The sequence below is a fragment of the Papio anubis genome, chromosome 5 (genome assembly GCF_008728515.1).
Source record: "Papio anubis isolate 15944 chromosome 5, Panubis1.0, whole genome shotgun sequence".
Taxonomy (NCBI): Eukaryota; Metazoa; Chordata; class Mammalia; order Primates; family Cercopithecidae; genus Papio; species Papio anubis.
Genome location: NC_044980.1, coordinates 169816463 through 169832782, shown reverse-complemented (window position 1 = coordinate 169832782; position 16320 = coordinate 169816463). Strand labels below are relative to the sequence as shown.

Sequence of the window (16320 nt, the reverse complement as noted above, 5' to 3'; positions counted from 1 at the left end):
AAAAAAAAAAAAAAAAAAAATACAAAAATGAGCTGGGCGTGGTGGTGGACGCCTATAATCCCAGTTACATGGGAGGCTGAGGAAGGACAATCAGTTGAACCCAGGAGGCAGAGGTTGGAGTGAGCCAAGATCGCATCATTGCACTCCAGCCCGGGCAACAAGATCAAAACTCCCTCTCAAGAAAAGAAAAAAAAAAAAACTTAACATGCCATTACCATATAATCCTGCAATTTTTCTACTGGTATTTATTCCAGAGAAGTGAAAACTTACAGTCACACAAAACCCCATAAATGAACATTAATAGTACTTTTACCTTAATCACCAAAAGGTAGCATTGGCCCAGATGTCCCCCAACAGGTGAATGGTCAAGCAAACCATGGTATATTTGTATCATGGAATATTACTTAGTGATAAAAAGGAAAAAACTAGGGCCGGGCACAGTGGCTCACACCTGTAATCCCAGCACTTTGGGAGGCCAATGCAGGTGGATCACTTGAGGCCAGGAGTTCAAGACTACCCTGGCCAACATGGCGAAACTCCATCTCCACTAAAAATATGAAAATTAGCTGGGTGTGGTGGCAGGGGCCTGTAATCCCAGCTGCTCAGGAGGCTGAGGCAGGAGAATCGCTTGAACCTAGGAGGCGGAGATTGCAGTGAGCCAAGATCGTGCCATTGCACTCCAGCCTGGTCCACAAGAGTGAAACTCCGTCTCAAAAAAATAAATAAATAAATAAGTATTGATATAGTCAACAGCTTAGCTGAATCCCCTGGAAATTATGCTAAGGGAAAAAAAGACAATCCCAAAAGGCTGCATACTGTATGATTCATATTTTTGAAAAGACAAAACTTTAGAAAAATAAAGATTAGTAGTTGACAAAGGCTAGAGATGGAGGGACTAGGCCAGGCATGGTGGCTCCTGCCTGTAATCCCAGCAGTTTGGGAGGCCAAGTCAGGCAGATTGCTTGAGCTCATGAGTTCTAAGACCAGCTTGAGCAACATGGTAAAACCCTATCTCTACAAAAACATACAAAAATTAGCGGGCCATGGTCGCAAGCGCCTGTAGTCCCAGCTAATCAGGAGGCTGAGGTGGGAGGATCGCTTAAGCTTGGGATGCAGAGGTTGCAGTGAGCTGAGATGCAACTACTGCACTCCAGCCCGGGCAGCAGAGCAAGATACTGTCACATACAAAAAAGAGATGGAAGGGTTGCCTAGAAGAAGACGGATGTAGTTATAAAAAGGCTGGCAACAGCAGGGATCCTTATGGTATTAGAATTGTTCAGCGACTTTTTTTTTTTTTTTTTTTTTTGAGACAGAGACATATTCTGTTACCCAGGCTGGAGGGCAGCAGCGCGATCTCAGCTCACTGCAAACTCTGCCTCCTGGGTTCAAGCGATTCTCCAACCTCAGCCTCCCGAGTAGCTGGGATTATAGGCGTGAACCACCACACCCAGCTATTTTTTTTTTTTTTTTAATTTTTAGTTAGACACGGGGTTTCACCATGTTGGCCAGACTGGTCTCAAACTATCAACCTCAGGTGATCCAGCCGCCTCAGCCTCCCAAAGTGCTGGGATTACAGGCATGAGCCACTGCACCTGGCAAACATTTAGAAACTTGACTGCAGTCGTGGATATACTAACCTAGACAAGTGCTAAAAACATAAAGAACTTAATATACACACAATGAAAGACTACCAGTAAAACTGGGGACATCCAGAATATGTCCTGATAGAAATACACATTTCTTTTAAGGAAAAAAATAAAATTTAAGGACATCTGAATAAGATGGATAAATTATATGAACATCAATGCCTTAGTAAGACTGGCTGGACGCGGTGGCTCAAGCCTGCAATTCCAACACTTTGGGAGGTCAAGGCGGGCGGATTACGAGGTCAGGAGATTGAGATCGCCCTGGCTAACACGGTGAAACACCCCGGGTATCATAGCATGCGCCTATAGTACCAGCTACTTAGGAGGCTGAGGCAGGAGAACTGCTTGAACCCGGGAGGTGGAGGTTGCAGTGACCCCGAGATAGAGCCACTGCACTCCAGCCTGGGTGTCAGATGGAGACTCCGTCTCAAAAAAAAAAACAAAAATCGGTGAATTACATCAACATCGATATTCTGGTTCTGTGGTATTAGATATTTTTTGCAAAATGCTACCATTGCAAAACCAGGCAAAATATACAAGGGACCTCTCTATATTCTTTTTCGTAAGAGAAAGGGTCATACTCTGTCACCTAGGGTAGAGTGCAGTGGCACAATCATACTTCACTGTAGCCTCAAACTCCTGGGCTCAAGCAATCCTCCAACCTCAGCTTTCCAAAACGCTGGGATTATGGGCATGAGTCACTGTGCCTAGGCCATGGAATTTCCTTATTTTGGGGTTTGTTTTTTTTTTTTTTGAGATGGAGTTTCGCTCTTATAGCCTAGGCTGGAGTGCAATGGCACCATCTTGGCTCACCACAACCTCCACCTCCCGCGTTCAAGTGATTCTTCTGCCTCAGCCTCCCGAGTAGCTGGGATTACAGGCACGTGCCACCACGCCCAGTTAATTGTGTATTTTTAGTTGAGACGGGGTTTCTCCATGTTGGTCAGGCTGGTCTCGAACTCCCGACCTCAGGTGATCTGCCTCAGCCTCCCAAAGTGCTGGGATTATACACGTGAGCCACCACGCCCAGCCTGGATATGGAATTTGTTACAACTGCATGCAAATCAACATTTATCTAAACAAAAATTTCATAATAAGAAAATATTTGCGGCTGAGGTGGCTAATGCAGAGCAGAATTGCTTGAAGCCAGAAATTCAACACCAGCCTGGGCAACATAGCAAGACCCTGTCTCTACCAAATAATTTTTTCTTTAATTAGCCAGGCGTGGTGGCATGGCCCTTTAGTCCCAACTACTCATGAGGCTGAAGTAGGAGAATCACTTTAACACAGGAGGTCTAGGCTGCAGTGAGTTGTGGACTCCAGCCTGAGCAACAGAACAAGACCCTGTTCTCAAAAAAAAAAATCTTGTTACATGCTTCTATGAAAAGATGTCTTAACATATTAACCAAAAGGGAAAAAAGGGGTGCATGGAGAGAAGAGACAATTTCTAATAGAATATTAAGAGTATAAATGAGGGAGCATATGAAAAGTGACAAAAATCAAGAGATTTTTATATTCCATTTCTAAGTTTGCCTTTTCTTTCTTTTGAGACAAAGTCTCACTCTGTCACCCAGACTGGAGTGCAGTGGCACAATCTCAGCTCACTGCAACCTCTGCCTCCCGGATTCAAGTGATCCTCCTGCCTCAGTCTCCTGGGTAGCTGGAACTACAGGCACGTACCACCACACCCGGCTAATTTTTTTTTTTGTATTTTCAGTAGAGACAGGGTTTCACCACGTTGGCCAGGCTGGTCTTGAACTCCTGACCTCAGATAATCCACCTGCCTCGGCCTCCCAAAGTGCTGGGATTATAGATGTGAACCACCGCGCCCGGCCAAGTATGACTTTTCTAAATTCAAAAAGGTTCATAGGAATTGCTTTAAAAGGCTACAATTGAGATTATTTAAATTAGATTCAGAAATAACTGTTCAATTGTTATTATCCTACCACAAATTTCAGAGATTGGATCTCCTTTCAATGGGCTCTCCTGAAAACCAGGAAGAAGAAATTAAACATTTCTATCTAAGACAAAGGACAACCTGCAAAAAGCGACAATGTAATAATCTTACACCACTTAACAGTTGGAATACAGAAAACTATTGATCCTATTGCACAAATTAAATTATTCTGATTATCAAACAAAAATACAAATGCTCCTGATTATTAATTAAAAATGGAAACTGTAAACAGCAGTTAATGTCTTTATCTTACTAATTAAATAAGTTTGGAAAAATAGAGAAAAAAAACAAAAACTCAGCCAAACGCAATGGCTCATGCCCGTAATCCCAACACCTTGGGAGGCACAGGGCGGCGGATCACTTCGGCCCAGCCAGGAGCCAAGATCACGCCACTGCACTCTAGCCTGGGCGAAAGTGTGAGACCCTGTCTCAGAAAGAAAAAAAAACTCAAAAATATCTTTCTTGAAATTCACAACTCTTTCAAATGTACATTTGGCTCTTGGCATGCAGCAGTAGGCATCACTTACAGCGTACCTACTTCAGGACTAGCACTGCATTACTTCATATAAATTATCTTGTGTCATGGCCAGGAGGGATGGCTCACGCCTGTATAATCCTAGCACTTTGGGAGGCCGAGGCGGGTCGATCACCTGAGGTCAGGAGTTCGACCAGCCTGGCCGAACGTGGTGAAACCCCATCTCTACTAAAAATACAATATTAGCCCGGTGTGGTGGTGCACGCCTATAACCCAAGCTACTTGGGAGGCTGAGGCAGGAGAATCAACTTGAACCCAGGAGGTGGAGGTTGCAGTGAGCCAAGATCATGCCATTTTGCACTCCAGCCCGGGCACCAGAGTGAGACACTGTCTCAAAAAAAAAATAAATTGGCCGGGCGCGGTGGCTCAAGCCTGTAATCCCAGCACTTTGGGAGGCCGAGACGGGTGGATCACGAGGTCAGGAGATCGAGACCATCCTGGCTAACATGGTGAAACCCCGTCTCTACTAAGAAATACAAAAAACTAGCCGGGCGAGGTGGCGGGCGCCTGTAGTCCCAGCTACTCGGGAGGCTGAGGCCGGAGAATGGCGTGAACCCGGGAGGCGGAGCTTGCAGTGAGCTGAGATCTGGCCACTGCACTCTAGCCTGGGCTACAGAGCGAGACTCCGTCTCAAAAAAAAAAAAAAATTATCTTGTATCGTAGACTCAACAACCCTCCGAGGAAGGTACTAGCCATAATTTAGAACTGAGGAAATGGGCCTCAGAGACATTAAGGGACTTCTTCCACTAAACAGATAGTGCAGTATGCAGTCAGAGATGTCCAGCCTAAAACCATTATAATTTATTATCCTTGGCCAGGTGCAGTGGCTCACGCCTGTAATCCCAGCACTTTGGGAGGCTGAGGCAGGCGGATCACAAGGTCAGCAGTTCAAGACCAGCCTAACCAACATGGTGAAACCCCACCTGTAATCCCAGCTACTCAGGAGGCTGAGGCAGCAAAATCGTTTGAACACGGGAGACGGAGATTGCAGTGAGCCAAGATCGCACCACTGCCCTCCAACCTGTGCAACAGAGCAAGACACCATCTCAAAAAAAAAAAAAAATTATTATCCTTAATTAGGAGAGTGAAAGTTGAGAATCGAGAAAAAAATTAATGCATGAGATATTAAGACGCTCAAATTCAAAAAGCCTTAGAAATTGAGTACATGAGGAAATGAAAAAAGAAAAACCAACCAACCTGTAAAGTTTTAGAAATTTGGTCCACTGAAAATGATGAAGGCTGACAATCCGCTCATAAGGATTCCTAGCTAAAATGTACTCACTCCCCTTCCCAAACTGTACCTCTGTAATAGCATGATTCATTCATTAACTCGATACGTCCCCAGTAAAAAGAAGGCACCATGTTATATGCTGTTAAGATGCAAAGATGAATCAGACCAGGAGAATAAAGGCATGAGCAAGGGGAGAGTATGGAGCAAGGGACCATTAAGAGTTCAGTTTGGCTGAACTCAGGGTACACAAGGCTCTAGCATAAGATTTGGAAAGGTCAGGACAGGATCCTATCAAAAAGGACACTGAATTTGGGCTTTATTTGTTTAGAAAATGAGGTGTGCGCCATTTAAGTTATAAATTTAAGTAGAGACCCAATATTTCTCATTTTGGAAGCAGGAAGTAATTTTATATAGGATAGACTGGAAGGAAAGACTAAATGAAGACCAACAATAAAGATGCCATAGAAAAATGAATAAAGGGAGAAACTGAGGGCATCTGTAAAATTTTGTAATAGTAAAAACATTTAACTATACAGCACGGCATATAAGCCTATCTTTATACCTTTATCTGCTGACAACCCCACTCTTCCCAGATAGCTAGCCAAGGATTTCTGGCCACTTGCATATGCTATTCCCTCTTACTGGTATGTCTCTGCTCAAACTATAAATAACCACTCTGTGAAGTCCTCCCTGATTATTCTAGGCATGCCTTCCTTCACACTCTCAAAGTATTGCATACATAACACCTACCAGACCACTTAGTATTCTGTATTGTCATTGTTTACGCTAGTTTTTGCCACACAGTGAAGTTCTTTAAAAGCAGACTATCTCTTTCCTTTTTCAAATTTTTTTATTTTTTATTATACTGGCAGTGCCTGGCTCAAGAGGTATTCAATTGTATTTTAATCATTTAAATGAATAAGTGACTGCAAAGTTTCCAGCTTTGAGAAGAACAGGATAATGATGTCATCATGAACACAGAAGTAAATGCGTATTTGGCAATAAAAGAGATGGGTTCAAAATGAAAATAATAGGCTGGGCGCAGTGGCTCATGCCTGTTATCCCAGCACTTTGGGAGGCGGAGGCAAGCGGATCACTTGAGGTCAGGAGTTTGAGACCAGCATTGCCAACATGGCAAAGCCCTGTCTCTACTAAAAATACAAAAATTAGCCAGGCATGGTGGTGGGCGCCTGTAGTCCCAGCTACTTAGGAGGTTGAGGCAGGAGAATCACTTGAACCCAGAAGGCAGAGGCTGCAGTGAGCCGAGACGGCACCACTGCACTCCAGCCTAGGTGACAGAGAAAGACCCTGTCCAAAGGAAAAAAAAAAAAGGAAATAATATTACATTTTAGGTGAATATGACACAAGGTAGAGGAGCAGCTCAGTTGACAATTAGAATTTCTTGGTTTGAAGTCAGTTCAGAAGAGAGTATTATAGAGTAGAGTAGCAGCAGAATCAATGAAAGTGGATGAGACTGCAGAGAAAGAGGAAGAAAAAGAGAACAAGCACTCAAAAAAGGACTATTTTAAAAGTGGTATGCAGGTCGTGGTGGCTCACACCTGTAATTGCAGCACTTTGAAAGGCTGAGGCAGGTGGATCACTTGAGGTCAGGGGTTCGAGACCAGCCTGGCCAACATGGTGAAACCTTGTCTCTACTAAAAATACAAAATTACCCAGGCATGGTGGAGGGCGCCTGCAATCCCAGCTACTTGGGAGGCTGAGGCACAAGAATCGCTTTGAACCCGGAGGTGGAGGCTGTGGTGAGTTGAGATCACGCCCACTGGGGACCTCCAGCCTGGGCAAATAGAGCAAGAATCCATCTTAAAAAAAAAAAAAAAAGGCTGGGCGCGGTGGTTCATGCCTGTAATCCCAGTACTTTGGGAGGCCGAGGCGGGTGGATCACGAGGTCAGGAGTTCAAGACCAGCCTGGCCAAGATGGTGAAACCCCATCTCTACTAAAAATACAAAAGTTAGCCGGTTGTGGTGGTGGGCGCCTGTAATCCCAGCTACTCCGGAGGCTGAGGCAGAGAATTGCTTGAACCTGGGAGGTGGAGGTTGCAGTGAGCCGAGATCACCCCACTGCACTCCAGCCTGAGTGGCAGAGCGAGACTCTGTCTCAAAAAAACAAAAACAAACCAACAAGAAAAGGTCATCCAGCAAGGAGGCAGTCGGATAGAGTGCAGAACCTCAGGTGTGGAAAGATCAATTTTCTTCCAAGATACCTAAGGAGGGAATAGAAAATTGTGGGATGACGGGTAGAAAAGAGGAAGGAACCTCTGAGGAATCATTTTTGTCTCAGGCAGCAAAACTATAAGCCTTAGACATTATCTAACCTCATCTCTCTCCATTCCTCAAATCCAGACTCCAATCTGCCTCCAGGTCAGGTATCCCCAAAAGAGCTGCCAATTTTCTCCATTTGAAATAATCTTTTAGATTTACCCCTTCTTTCGAGTACTAGACTGTGCTCATGTTTTTTTTGTTTTTTTTTGTTTTTTTAAGAGAATCTCGTTATGTTGCCAAGGCTGGAGTGCAGTGGCTATTCACAGGCACAATCATACATAGCGCGTTGCAGCCTCAAGCGATCCTCCTGCCTCGGCCTCCGGAGTAGCTAGGACTACAAATACATGCCACTGGGCCGATTCTTAAGTCTTAATTACTATTGCAACAGACACCTACATCCTAACCTTGCTTCTAATTTCCCCTAGTCAAAGTCTTCCAAACAGATTTTACATCACTTCTCAGCTAAAATCTCTCAACACCAAATGCTTCACATCAACACCAAATGCTTCAGTCTGAATTTCTAGGCCCCATTACCTGACTACATCCATCCTACCCAAGCAATCTCCAACAAGTATCCTCTGAAAATGCCACCCTCATTTAATTCTCCACATCTAAAGCACCAAGCCTGTCTCAACAACAATAACAACAAAGCACAAAGCCTTTGTACACTGGGAAGAATTAGAAAACATCAACCCAGGCCGGGCGCGGTGGCTCAAGCCTGTAATCCCAGCACTTTGGGAGGCCGAGACGGGCGGATCACAAGGTCAGGAGATCGAGACCATCCTGGCGAACACAGTGAAACCCCATCTCTACTAAAAAATACAAAAAACTAGCCAGGCGAGGTGGCGGGCGCCTGTAGTCCCAGCTACTCGGGAGGCTGAGGCAGGAGAATGGCGTAAACCCAGGAGGCGGAGCTTGCAGTGAGCTGAGATCCGGCCACTGCACTCCAGCCTAGGCAACAGAGTGAGACTCCGTCTCCAAAAAAAAAAAAAAAAAAAGAAATTATCAACCCAATTAAAGTACCAGCTTAGAATTACAAATTGTAATGACAATCACTTCACTTCACTGTATGCAGAGAAAATAAGAGCACATGATGGTAAACTGACAAGAGGCAAACAGTACACTTAGAGGTAGATACACAAAATAACTGAAAATATGACCCTTCTTTCTCTAATTCTAGACAGGAAATCTACAACCTTAAAAACTACTCTTACCCACTGCCAAGAGAATTTTCTCCTTTTTTTTTTTTGACAGGATCTTGCTCTGCTGCCTAGGCTGGAATGCAGTGGCGTGATCATGGCTCACTGCAGTCTCAAACTTCTGGGCTCAAGCAATCCTACTACTGCCTCAGCCTCCTGGGTAGCTGGGACTACAAGAATACCACCACATCCAACTGAGTGTAGAGACAGGATCTCAGTATGTTGCCCAGTCTAGTCTCGAACTCTGGGCCCTAAGCAATCCTTTCGTCTTGGCTTCCCAACTTGCTAGAATTACAGGTGTTAGCCACCAAACCCAGCCAAGATTACAGACAAAAAGAGACAAATAGCAATTTGCTACGGACTTTCTAAAATTCCCAGCATAGTAACTATACCTACTGCATCAATAACTTAAATCAACTGTGAACAGCTTGACTACGTTAATATTATATGACTACATAGAAGAGTTATTTTTAATTACACTTTTCTGAAGCCTTATTGCTTACCTAACTTTGCATTCTAAGATTGACTGTTTTTTTTTTGTTTTGTTTTTTGTTTTTGAGATCGAGTCTCCCTCTCGCCAGGTTGGAGTGCAGTGGCGCAATCTCAGCTCACTGCAACCTCCACCTCCCAGGTTCAAGTGATCCTCCTGCCTCAACCTCCCGAGCAGCTGGGACTACAGGCATCCGCCACCATACCCGGCTAGCTTTTGTATTTTTCGTAGAGACGAGGTTTCACCATGTTGGCCAGGATGGCTTTTTTTTTCCTTGAGAGGTAGTTTCGCTCCTGTCGCCCAGGCTGGAATGCAATGGGGCAATCTCGGCTCACTGCAACCTCAGCCTCCCGGGTTCAAGCGATTCTCCTGCCTCAGCCTCCCGAGTAGCTGAGATTACAGGCTCCCGCCAGTATGCCTAGCTAATTTTTTGTATTTTTAGTAGAGACGGTGTTTCGTCTTGAAATCCTCATCTCAGGTGATCTCCCCGCCTCAGCCTCCCAAAGTGCTGGGATTACAGGCGTGAGCCACCACGCCCACCCTGACCTCACTTTTTAAGTCCTCAGTCTAAGAACGGGTTCCATGGCTCACACCTCAGCACTTTGCCAGGCTGAGGTAGGTGGATCACCTGAGGTCAGGAGTTGACCGGGCCAACATGGTGAAACCCCATCTCTACTAAAAATACAAAAATTAGCTGGGTGTGTGGTGCACACCTGTAATCCCAGCTACTGGGAAGGCTGAGGCAAGAGAATCACTTGAACCCAGAAGGCAGAGGTTGCAGTAAGCCAAGATCATGCCTTGTACTCCAGCCTGGGTGACAAGAGCGAAACTTTGTCCCAAAAAAAAAAAAAAGTCCTCAGTCTAAAAATATCAAAGGCAAAAATAAACGCAATAGATTTCAATCACAACTCTGAACCAAATTCCTAAAATAATAAATTAGGGGATGGGTACAGTGGCTCACGGCTGTAATCCCAGCACTTTGGGAGGCCAAGGTGGGTGGATCACCTGAGGTCAGGAGATCGAGACCAGCCTGGCCAACATGGTGAAACCTCGTCTCCAATAAAAACACAAAAATTAGTCGGGTGTGGTGGTGCACACCTGTAGTCCCAGCTACTCGGGAGGCTGAGGCGGGAGAATCACTTGAACACAGGAGGAGGCGGCTGAAGTGAGCCTAGATCGCGCCACGACACTCCAACCTGGGCGATAGCAAGACTCTGTCTCAAAAAAATAAAAATAAGTAAACTTACATACTTGCTTCTTCAAGCTCATAAAGTCTTTGAGCAATTTCAATTTCTCCCCGAAAAAAAAACTCCTACATTTGTGCATTTGCTAACTCCCATTTCAGACATGTAAGCTACTATCTAAAGGCTCCAATATTTTCAGTTTTTTTATTGTCTTTTTTTTTTTTGAGACAGAGTTTCGCTCTTGTTGCCCAGTATGGAGTGCAATGGTGCAATCTCAGCTCACTGCAACGTCTGCCTCCCGGGTTCAAGCGATTCTCATGCCTCAGTCTCTCAAGTAGCTGGGATTTCAGTTGCCCACCATCACACCCGGCTAATTTTTGTATTCTTGTAGAGACAGAGTTTCACCATGTTGGCCAGGCTGGTCTCAAACTCCCGACCTCAGGTGATCTGCCCACCTCAGCCTCCCAAAGTGATGGGATTACAGGCGTGGGCCACCACGCCCAGCCTTCATTTTTTTTTGTTTAATAGAACCAATACTCCACTAACATCTTTGATGAGAAACAGGTTTACAATTCTATTTGTATGCTTCTAGAGAAACATCTATCTCCATTGTCAGATTTAAATTTATGTGCAAAAACAAAGACAAAACAATATATATAAAATAAATTTCAACGTGAACTCAAGAAAAAGGATTTCTGGGCTGCCAATAAGTTTTCAAAACAGCCTACCCACCCTAGGACAATTCAGACTCAAGATAACCACTAAAGCAAATTTTTCAAAATCTGCAATTGCCCAAGAAACCAAGGAGTACTAAGGCACAATTAAGATAAGAATCAACAGAAACAAAAGTGACACACCCACATTCTCCCTCTGTAACTTTAAAGAACAGCAGGGAATAAGGTAAAGTGAATGTTTAATGAACTCAGAATAACAACATACCATAAAAGTTTTTCTTATAAAAACTTAATGTGGTATCTCTGAAACATTTTTTGGCCAAAAAAAATTTATCTTTGGTACATTACCGGCGGTAACCAAACAATGTGTTTGGGCAGAAACAAAATCAATATCAAATATTAATATTTAAAGCTGAAGGAATCTTATAGCAATCAAGTACTTTTGGAATTTAACGGCAATAGAATTGAGGCTAAGAGAAGTGAACTGATCATTTAGCTAGAAGTCAAGAAATTCTGCATAAGCTCAAATAAAAACAAATGTTATCATTTATCACCCTCTAACAATACTTGACAACATTACTGAAAACAGCAACTCAAATAAGATACTCTCCATTTCTATACGCACAGAATATGTATCACACATACACATATACACTTCAAAATCTGAAACTACTGTAGTTCTAGCTGATGCAGGAGGATTGAATGAGCCCAGGAGTTCCGACGCCAGCCTGGGCAACATGGCAAGGCCAGTCTCTAAACAATAAATTAATATAAAACTTTGTCTTAGTTACGGTTCTGTTAAAATAAAATAAAACAAAACTAGAAAAAGTTCAAGAACTAATGGTGATACAAAAATTAGCCAGGTGTGGTGATGGGTACCAGTAATCCCAGCTACTTGGAAGGGTGAGGTAGGAGAATCGCTTGAACCCAAGAGGTATAGGTTGCAGTGAGCAACCACTGCACTCTAGCCTGGGCGACAGAGTGAGACTCCATCTCAAAAAAAAAAAAAAAAAAGAGACGATGGTGGCACTCATCAAAAGCACAGGATGCTATACCTTCACAACAGATAGTTCAGAAAAACTAGCCTAATTTAGATTTTGACAATGTCCAAAAAAACCTCACCTTAGTCACTTTAATCTGTGTTCAAAATGCCCTTCAACCTGAAGAGTCAAGTCATCAAGTAAAAAATAATCTGCTACATACAGCAACAGGACTCCAAGCACTAAATTGGTTCACCTGCACTCATGGTGCTGGCAGGCCAAAACCCATCTTCTCTTTTTTTTCTTAATCATATGTATATCTCCATCTTGAGAAATTAAATCAGAACTCAATCAAATGCCTTTAAAAGCATTAGCCTACTCTCAATGAAGAGTTATTTGTAAAAAGCTTAAAATAACCAAACTCATACCAGAGATGAATTTAAAAATCAAAGTAAAATTCTGCCCAAAAGCTTATGATTAGCAATAGGATTTCAGCTGTGAACTGATAAGCAACCAAAAACAAATTTGTTACAAGTTTCTCTTTAAGTGGCCTGTATATATACATATACGTATATATTTAAGTTGTACCAAAAACTGCTTACAAATGGCAATTCCTGTGAAGTAGATGATGATGAAGTTCCAGGTAATTCTAGCATGTTTCCTAATGTACTGGTACTGGAATCTGGATCATCCTGAAAAGATAAATTTATTGAGTTTAATTGCTCTTCTATTGTAATGTTTGTATCTCCTAGTGAAAAGGGGGCTGGGAGAAGGGCTGCTTTTTCATTGCTGCCGTCCACTTCATTTCTTTGCTTATTTTTCTGTGTTTCAGTCTGAGGAGCTAATGGCAAGAATGGCGATTTGACTGCACCGTGTCTACTCTCTGGTGTGCTGTCTTGTTCACTTCCCATGGCCACTTTTACACCATTCTCTGATTTAGTCTCATAATTGCAGGTGGCATTGGTCTGAGTTTCCTCAAAGATCTCCTCTATACTCTCATCCTCTGTGACTGGCTGTTCTGGGTCCATTTCAGAATCTACATCTGCATCGTCCACACAAGTAAAATTCTCAAAGTGCAGAAAGCCATTCTTGATAGTCTTTGTTACTTTTACCTGGAGTTCAGGGGAGTTATTACAAGAGAGTTCCTGTTTCATAGCAAGTGCTGTAGGACCACCAGGACTCAGAGAAGTGCAAACAATTGGCGTCTGAGCTCTTGAATCACTTTTTTCAGGGTCTTGAAAGGATTCTGATCCATCAGCAGACCCATTTAAATACTCTACATTGATCATGGAGGCCAAATCCTGTAGTCTCCGCAGTGGAATGTAACAAGATGGAGAATCTTGTCCATAAGCATTTTGGGATGTTCCACTGACAGTCGATAACTGCATAGTACACCCATTAAGTGGCTCAGAAAAATTGGATTGACCATTACCGAAAGGGCTGTCCTTGTCTTCAGGGGCATCTAAATTCACTGGATTGGAAAAGGGCAGCAGACAATTTCTTCTGGGTAGTTCACAGGTCTGATCCATCCTGGGCCGGCATCAACCTGGAATCCAAAAGCACAGCAATTAATCTGAGTTAATAGGCCATCTGACTCGACTCTTCAAAATGGCAGCCACTTCAAGGCCTAGTGGCCTCTATGCCACTCCGCTGCACTTCTATGGCCAGAAAAAGTTCCCCCGACTGGAGATGAAAAAATGGCCTCGGGGAGCCTCTGAAAACTCCATTTTCCCGAAGCTGGGCCGATCCTGCCCATAGAAACAGCCCGTCTCTTTTTCCTCCTCTGCAGACTGGTGGACCTTGGGCTGAACTAAAATTAAAACCCCTCTGCCAGTCAAAATTCCCAATTCTCAAACAGGAATCGTCCTCCCCCTCCCTCGCCAGGGGTCGAGCAACTGGATCTCTCAAAGGCAAATAGGCTGCGGGGTCCGAGGGGGGCTCCTGGACCCTGCACAAAAAGGTACCCCCCCTTCCTGGCTGGCTCGGGCGCAGCGGTCACAATAGCGCTGCACCCTGCGCCCAGCCAGCGCCGGAGCCTTTGCAGCGGCGGTGCGCAGGCCGCAGGCGAGCCGGCCGAGGCGGGTGCACCCCAGAGCTCGCCTTCCTGAATGCAGGCCTGCTGGGGTCCGCAGCTGCAGGGCCCAGAGGCCGGGACGCGGCAGAGGGAGAAACCGAGGCGGCCGGCGAAGCCCAGTCAGGGCAGCAGCAGCTGCTACAGCCTGAAAAACATGGCTGCTGCCGACGCCGCCGCCGCCTGCCCGGGCCGCGCTCCTTCCCGCAGCGGCGGCAGCACCTCCCAGCCGAGCCGATCGCTCTCATCAATATTCAGCAGCAAGCAAAGTTTGCTGCGGGAGGGCAGCCGGCCCCGCGCCCCGCAGCCTGCTACCTGAGGGGAGGCTGAGGCCGAGGTGTTCGCGGGCGGCCGGCGGGGCACGGGCCGCGCCGGGAGGAAGTTCGCGGCAGCCCGGCCAGCTAGGCCCGAGCCCGGCTGGTAGTGATGGAAGAGGGGGAGGGGGCCGGCGGCTGCAGCACCGCCGGCCACCAACCCCGCACCGCGCCCGGCCCTCCTCGGAGCCCCTCACCTCACGGCCACCACCATCTTCCCGGCCCGGCCACCTCCTCCCTCCCTCCTCCTCGCGCCTGCCCGCCGCCCACCCCAGCGCACTAGTTACCGTGCCCCGCGCCCCCTCCCGGGCCAGCTGGGGGGAGGGGGTGACCCTCATTACACTGGGGTGCGAGCGGAGCGGTGGGGAGAGAGCGGGGCCGCTCGCCGCACCCCCCTCCCCCCGCGTCTCTCTTCAGGGGAGAAGGCAGCGAGCGCGACCTGCCCCGGCCTATTCCGCCGCCGCCTCCTCCTCCTCACACCCCCACCGCGCGCGCCCCCGCGGCGGCGCGTGCGACCGAGCGCCTCGCGCCGGCCCGCGTGCGGCTGGGCCCCGAGTGCGCGCGCACCCCTTCCCCCACAGCGCGCGCGTTCCCTTGCCTCACTCTTCGGGGTTCAGGGCGGGTGAAGTCGGGCTTGCGAGCGCGCCGCCCAATCAGCGGAGCTGCCGCTGCCGCCCCCTCCCCTCCCCCTGCGCGCCCGCTCGCGGCCGGGGCCTACGGGCCGGCCCGGCTGCCCGGGCGGGGCCTGAGGCGGGCTCCCCAGGGGCCTCGCGCGCCTCCTTGGAGTGTCGGGGCCTGCGGGCGTCGTGGGTGGCATTCCGATCCCCTCACCTACCTCGGGGCACAGCGCTGGCCTCGAGCCGCACACGGTTCCCGCACCCTACGCGTCTCGAACCCCAACCCAGGCGGCACCTGGCCCGGCTGAGGCCTGTCCGATCGCCCCACCAGCCCCGCTCGGGCCCGCGTCAGTCCCGGCCTCCATCTTAGGTTACAGCCCAGGCTCCCCATCCACTGGGCACCTGCCCTCAGCCCGCTGGGTTCGGCCCGAGGCCAAGGCAACCCCCCTCCTGCCGCAGGGCTCACCTGGGGGCTTGGGCTGGGGTCTTCGAGGCCTCAGGCCCCGAGCAGACGCAGCCGCAGGTGAACCCCCCTACCCGGCCGCACCCCAAACCCACACCACCACCACCACCACAGACCAAGCTGAGCAGGAAACAAAATGGAGGCAGCAGCTCGGGTCTGCCTCCCTGAGCCAAGCCTGTGCAGCCCCAGGGCTCCCTCCTGTCTCAGGCTCGACGCCCGCGAGGCAGAGGCTGGATCGTCCCGGGTGCCGCGGGCAGCCGCCCTACAGCAGCGCAGACGGGCCGGGGACTCGGCCTTGCGGTGCCCACAGCCCCTCACCCACCACCCCTTCCCTTCCCCCTCCCCCCATCCCTCTCCCTCCCCCTGCCCGGCCGTGCGGGGTGAGCGGCTCCGGGGAGCCGGGTCGGGTTACCCGCCCGGGCACTGCTCGCCCGGCCGCGGCCTCCGCGCGAGAACGAAGCCAGGCGACCCCAGCGCTGAGCCCACCCCCGCACGGAGCCGGGCTGCAGCCTGACAGCGCGCCCGCACCTCGGCCTGCAGCCGTGCGGCCCCCGCCCAGGGAGGCCGAGTCCCCAGCGCGGGCCCAGCCGGGACGAAGCTCCCTCACCACCCCCGAGCCCAAGGGTCCTCGCAGCCTCGGGCGGGGCGAGGGGAACGCCCGGGGAGGGGGTTCTCTAGT

General features: G+C 47.9%; 1 protein-coding gene across 19 annotated transcripts in view; it reads right to left on the bottom strand.

Annotated features, from left to right (window-relative positions):
* NSD1 (nuclear receptor binding SET domain protein 1) overlaps nucleotides 1-15764 on the bottom strand; it is a 174034-nt gene extending 158270 nt beyond the window's left edge. For 3 of the 19 annotated variants that reach the window (XM_021939985.2, XM_021939991.2, XM_021939992.2), the window contains exons 1-2: nucleotides 14849-15032; nucleotides 12779-13722 (exon numbers count right to left, since the gene is read on the bottom strand). In XM_021939985.2, the coding sequence (XP_021795677.2) occupies nucleotides 12779-13705 (927 nt within the window). In that variant the 5' untranslated portion in view covers nucleotides 13706-13722; nucleotides 14849-15032. Of the gene's footprint in view, nucleotides 1-12778; nucleotides 13723-14562; nucleotides 14677-14758; nucleotides 14781-14848; nucleotides 15033-15396; nucleotides 15421-15644 lie in introns of those variants that run through there. The other 16 variants (XM_021939996.2, XM_021940002.2, XM_021939994.2 and 13 more) reach the window with 14 other exon arrangements.
* Between the last annotated feature and the right edge of the window lie 556 nt (nucleotides 15765-16320).